At 35.5% G+C, this 5876-nt stretch overlaps 1 protein-coding gene across 1 annotated transcript in view; it reads left to right on the top strand.

The window, feature by feature from the left end:
- The first annotated feature begins 1224 nt into the window (after positions 1 to 1224).
- LOC108358861 (uncharacterized) overlaps positions 1225 to 5876 on the top strand; it is a 44725-nt gene continuing 40073 nt past the window's right edge. The window contains exon 1 of the mRNA XM_017610363.1: positions 1225 to 1442. Coding sequence (XP_017465852.1) covers positions 1341 to 1442 — 102 coding nt within the window. The 5' untranslated portion in view covers positions 1225 to 1340. The remainder of the gene's footprint in view (positions 1443 to 5876) is intronic.

Below are 5876 nucleotides of genomic sequence, written 5' to 3'. Positions count from 1 at the left end.
AAATAATGAGATTAGTTGTTAAACGGTAGTTAAAAAGAGACTCACCTCGACTATTGATGTTCGAGCTCCACCACTGTACATGGTGAGCATTAGCATCGCCTCCCGTCAGAATGAAACCTGAGCTGTGTTCGTCGACCAGTCTGCGCAACAAGTATTGCGGAGGATGCTTGGCCTCATAGGGCAAGTAAACGGAGGCCAGCACGATCGACACGCCTCCCCTATATCCAGTATGGTACTCGTGATTCACCATCGCTATAATAAGGTAGAAGAAAGATATTTAAATCCGACTTTGCCATTACACAGGCTCTCATTTACCTCTACTTCGCTCCACCAGAAGCTTAAAACATACCGCGCTCAGACCACAGACCGACCCTTGAGTTGTTCACCCAGGGTTCTTGGATGAGTGGGACATCGACGTCGCCGTTGAACAGGCGACTCAAAAGAGCAGCCGAGGCTGCCCTAGATCTGTGGAGGTTGATCTACAGTACCCTCATTTGAGGTTCCTGCCACCTCGTCCACTGCTACAACGGTGACATCAGCGTCGTCCTCCACATCGCTGAGTAGCAGCTCCTCCTCGTACATCCTCCACATCGCCAATGCGAGGTTGGATTCTGTGGAGGCACTGCTCTCAGCGTCAGTGAGATCCCCGGTTCAGGCTCCTCAATATCCACGTCCACTGAGGCACTCGCACTAGAGGCGCGCTGCGCATCCCCGCGACAGACCTTTAGGGTCACCTCGTCGAGACCGTAGAAGACCCTGCATTTTTAGTTTTTCTATAGCTGAACGGTTGGTTATGTTGATGTATGCCTATAATCCCACCAAAAAGTTATTGGTAAAATCTGAGATTACTTCATAATTACAAATTAAGAAGGGACGAATTTTGTACGGCAAATCTTTTTTTCCTAATTACCGATTAGGGAGTTAAGCCCGAAAATGAGGATAATCTACTTATATATAAACCTAGTATAAGAACAAAGCTGAAAGCTAAACAGGATTTTTCCTGCAAAACTCCATGGTGAAAATATAAAAAATGGCATAATTTCACCATGGCAAAACCAAAGTAAAAAAGAGTAAAAAAGATTCTACACAGTAACACTGATCACGACCTAGAAATTTTTCGCGCTACACGGTCAATAAATATCACGATCAATTATCGTGATAATATTCATCGTGTGATGGGGCCCTAAAACTGAGCTCAGCGAGTTGTATGTTTATTTCAAAAAAAAGTAAGCCGATTCAGGTGGAAATCAGTTGAGTATTCTTTAGTTATATAAAAATATTCGTAGCTCAAAGGTGCGGCCTTAAAACAAGAGAAGCCAAACCCTTGTCTGCTATTTAAAATGGCGCCGCGAGAAAGCGTTTTCACAAGCTCATCCCCTTCTTTGGAGGATATGATAGAAGCCGTTGATAAAATAAAGTCGTTGATTGAAGCAAAGAGACTGGTATGTTTTAAATGTTTAATATTTAAGTAGCGCTATTCAATTTTAGAGATTTTGGTTATAGCCAGGTGCTGGCATTCTTAAAGGATGCGGACTTTTGAGCTAGAGAAAAAAAGAAAAAGTGGACGTCGTCTACCCCTTTTTGCTGAGTTTAATGGTTAACATTTTTTTTGTGCAAATTGATTGGGGAGTGGTGGGGAAAAAATGCTAATATTTCGAAAACGAACCGATTTTCAAAATATGGGCACAAATGGAAAGGTGATGAAGGACATTTCGTTCGATGTATATATCTATGTACACTTAGGTCTCTTTTTATGCGGCATCGTGTTAACCCTAACATATGTGTAAGCGCCAATCTTATTATTATTATTATGAATTTGTACAACTATTTTGTGTTGCTGTGTCCAAACGCGTGAATCGAATCAAAAAACTTTTACACACTTTAACAATAATGTCGGTTGCAAATATGGTATTTGTTGCAAATTTTTGTTATAAATTTGTATATACATTTGTATATACAAGATATTTTTATAAAACACCCAGTAACCAAAATAGACATCACTGAGGGGTGACTTTTCATAAAGCGGCGTTGATCCCCTTCGTTTAGGGGGGGTTTGGGGAGCTACGCCCTCCCCCTCCGCCCCCACCCCTAAATCGTTGTACAAATAGCTAAATATTTCCCGTTTTTTTTGCTTAATAATAGTTGTGTTTTTTTACAAATTATCCAGTAACTTGCCAGTAACTCTCCAGTAACTTTATTTCTAAGAATTCGCTCTCATAGAAAAAATTTGCAAAAAAGTACGCGAACGCTTTTCCAGTAATAATTTGCAAGTTTCATGAACAGCTCATAAATTGGTTGTTTATTCGCAGCAAATTCCTTATAGAACAATATATTTTGTATTTAAATAGGTTTATTTTGTGAAATTCAACAATAAAAAGCCACAAACAGTTTCCTTATTAGTTTAAATTTCATCCAGCAACATGCGATCAGCTGTTTTTCGTACTGGCAAATTCTTACAAGTAAAAATTTATCCAGTAAAATCCAGTAAAAACTTGCAACTTCAGCTGTCATTTTTCGCTCTCTCAATTTCCCCTACTTTGCAAGTTTTTGCGTACGAAAACGCCAAAACATGAAAATTCGTAAAAACTTTTACTGGATTTTACTGGAAATGAGTAAAAAAACGCAACTAATGTCTCACTGAATTTTTTTGCGGTTTTTGAAAGTTCTGGAAAGCATCCCCTGTTTTATTATCTCTTGGAGAGACCTTGCAAATTCTGGAACACATCAAGATAACCAACCGTTCAGCTATGGGAATACTAAAAATGCAGACCGATAGTACTTTTTACGCTGATTTCAACTATATAAATATTATTTGCGCAAATAAAAAGTAAAGAAGATATGAGGTTAAAATTTTTTTGCGATAATTTAAAATATTAATATTTACTAAACTACGTAACCGATTAAAAAAGTAATGAAGTTAAAATAAAGACAATCTATCTTTAAGTTGATATATAAAATGTGAGTGCTTGTTTATATATTTAAGCCAAAAATATTAAAAAACAAATAAAATGTTATAATTTTTTTCATAAAATAACCTTTTTTAGAAAAAAGTGCATAATCAATGCTAAATACATATACACTATTTATAAAGTGCAAGTTCTTACCTTTAATTTGATATACATATTTTATTATGATCTACTTTTGAGGTTTAAGAATTCAGTGATAAAAAACTTAAAAGCATTTACAAGCAAGTGGCAAGGGTGGGTGATATCATAGTTTCTTTTGGCCAGAACTTCTTTCTGCGTAGGCGGCCTTCGGCCGCGCTTAGGGAGCATAACCCTTACAAAGTAGAATTCTTCTTTCCGTGTCGCAGCGGAGCTGAAAACCTTTTGCAGAGAACANCTTAAAAGCATTTACAAGCAAGTGGCAAGGGTGGGTGATATCATAGTTTCTTTTGGCCAGAACTTCTTTCTGCGTAGGCGGCCTTCGGCCGCGCTTAGGGAGCATAACCCTTACAAAGTAGAATTCTTCTTTCCGTGTCGCAGCGGAGCTGAAAACCTTTTGCAGAGAACCCCTTTCTGTGTAGGCGGCCTTCGGCCGCACTTAAGGATTATAACCCTCACTGAGTAGAATTCTCCTTTCTGTGTTGCCGAAGAATTGGAGCTGAACACCTTTTGCAGAGAACACCTGTCTGTCTGTTAGGGGTTATAACCCTCACTAAGTAGAATAAATTTCTCGCTTGCAACAAAAACAGTGCTCCTTCCAAAAAAATCCGTTAACTCGCCTTATTTAATTAACTACAATATGCATTTGCACATTCTTGCATTTATATTTTTTATTATAACTGAATTCTGAAAACTCAAAAGCAAATCATAATATAATATGTATATCAAATTAAAGGCAAAAACTTGCACTTTCTAAATGATGTAAACTTTTTAGCATTGATAATGGACTTTTTCTTAAAAAAGGGTTATTTTATGAAAAAATTATGACTTTATTTTTGTTTTATAATATTTTTGGCTGAAATATATAGACAATCATACACATTTTATATATCAACATGAAGATAAATTAATTGTCTTTATTTTGACATCATTATCTTTTGAATCGGTTACGCAGTTTAGAAAATATTAATATTTTAAAATATCAAATTTTTTTTTGTTTAACCGCTTATATCTACTTTGCTTTTTAATTGCGGCAAATAATATTTATATATTTAAAATCATCGTAAAAAGTACTAGCGTTCTGCATTTTTAGTTTTTCTATAGCTGAATGGTGGGTTATCTTGATGTATGCCCAAATTCTTGCTGGAAAAAATTTTGCCAGCTAGAATTCGCAAACACGAAAAACATGTTGTGGCGCATGGTTGCATTTTTGTTACGATAAGTTGAATAATTAAGTTCGTTAAATTTAAAAATTTGTAAACACGAGCGATTTTTTTATGAAAAAATGAAGTAAACACTTATTAGGTGCGTTCGACAAGTCAAAAATTTGTAATAGTTTTGCCAAATTTTTACTGGATGCCGTTCGATATCGACAAAAGATTATCCAACAAACAAAAATTGAGAGAGCAAGCGTTTATTTTGATGCAAGAGAAGCGTTCATTTTGTACTGGCAAAATTTTAGTCAGCAAAAATTATCCAACAACAACATCACAAAACATATGGTTGCAATTTTTGTAAACAAACAAAGTAGCATTTTCCGAGTTTTGGTATTTAAATTCTTTTTGGCTGCCTGCTATGTGTCTTTATGATAGCGCCAACTAGTTTTTACTTCTAGAAATGTTCCTGGCGAACATTGAACGTTCACTTTCCTTTTTTCTGCTATGGAGGCAACATGAATTTCAGTTTGTTTACAAATAAAATATAAACAAAGTCAGCTGGTGTGTCTTCTTCTTCCGGTTTTGGCAAGTAATGGCGAATTTCCTGTTCGTTTACTTTTTTGCTTTTTCATCTCTTTGGGAGAGAATTTTCGCTTACTCTCTTGATTTTGATTGTTGGCTGGTGTTGGCTAATTTTGTTATCGAACGCAACTATNCCAAATGTTTGAAATGCAACCAATAGACACTATAGCGGCCAGGGAAACTTGCAAATTCCTGCAAATTTGCGTTCGTGCAGAATTTGCAAGTTTCTCAACATGAGAGAGAATTCGAGATAATTTTTTCTTACTCTCTGATATTTTGATGGTTGGATAATTATTGCTGGATTTTCGACGAACAAACCTTATATTAACAAATATATTTATCGGAAAGAGCCAAAAATACCTTTAATCTGACGTATAATTTTATATAGCTAGATTTAGGTGCAACTGCCAACCAGGGTGTCAGATTGTTTAAATAAAAAGCGCAATTTCTGAAAAAATCGCCAAATATCGCAACTTTTTTAAATAATATCGATTTAATAAATCTTTTATTTTAAAAATTAGATCTCGTTATAATATAGTTTTTAAAACCAAAAACGAATATATTACCTTCAGAGGGTAATAATAAATAACACAAATCACTTATATAATAGNGGCAAGTAATGGCGAATTTCCTGTTCGTTTACTTTTTTGCTTTTTCATCTCTTTGGGAGAGAATTTTCGCTTACTNCTATTGCGGTTTTCACTCCGTAAGCAATCATCCAAAATTCTTCGGAGTCGGATGGAATGGTTCTGAGAAAAGTTATTCCNATAATTAATTTAGTTAATTCCAATGATTTGAACTTAACTCGGCCGAAAAAAATTGTATTCGCAATCGGAATGCAATTGCAGCCAAAGTCGATTTAAGCCCGCCAGCTAGTACGATAAAGAAATTGAAATGTATGTTAAAGAAAGGTAGAACAACAAGAAATATACATGTATATCCTGTTTTTGTCCATTTGAAAGAATTTTCAAAATTTCATCAAAATTTATAATTGGGGTGTTCACAGTTCGTTCCAAATTGTGTCTGAAAATGT

Source organism: Rhagoletis zephyria, unplaced genomic scaffold, assembly GCF_001687245.7.
Source record: "Rhagoletis zephyria isolate East Lansing unplaced genomic scaffold, Rhagoletis_zephyria_1.1 Rzeph_scaffold_00306, whole genome shotgun sequence".
Classification (NCBI taxonomy): domain Eukaryota; kingdom Metazoa; phylum Arthropoda; class Insecta; order Diptera; family Tephritidae; genus Rhagoletis; species Rhagoletis zephyria.
This window is presented reverse-complemented; position numbering and strand designations above follow the sequence as displayed.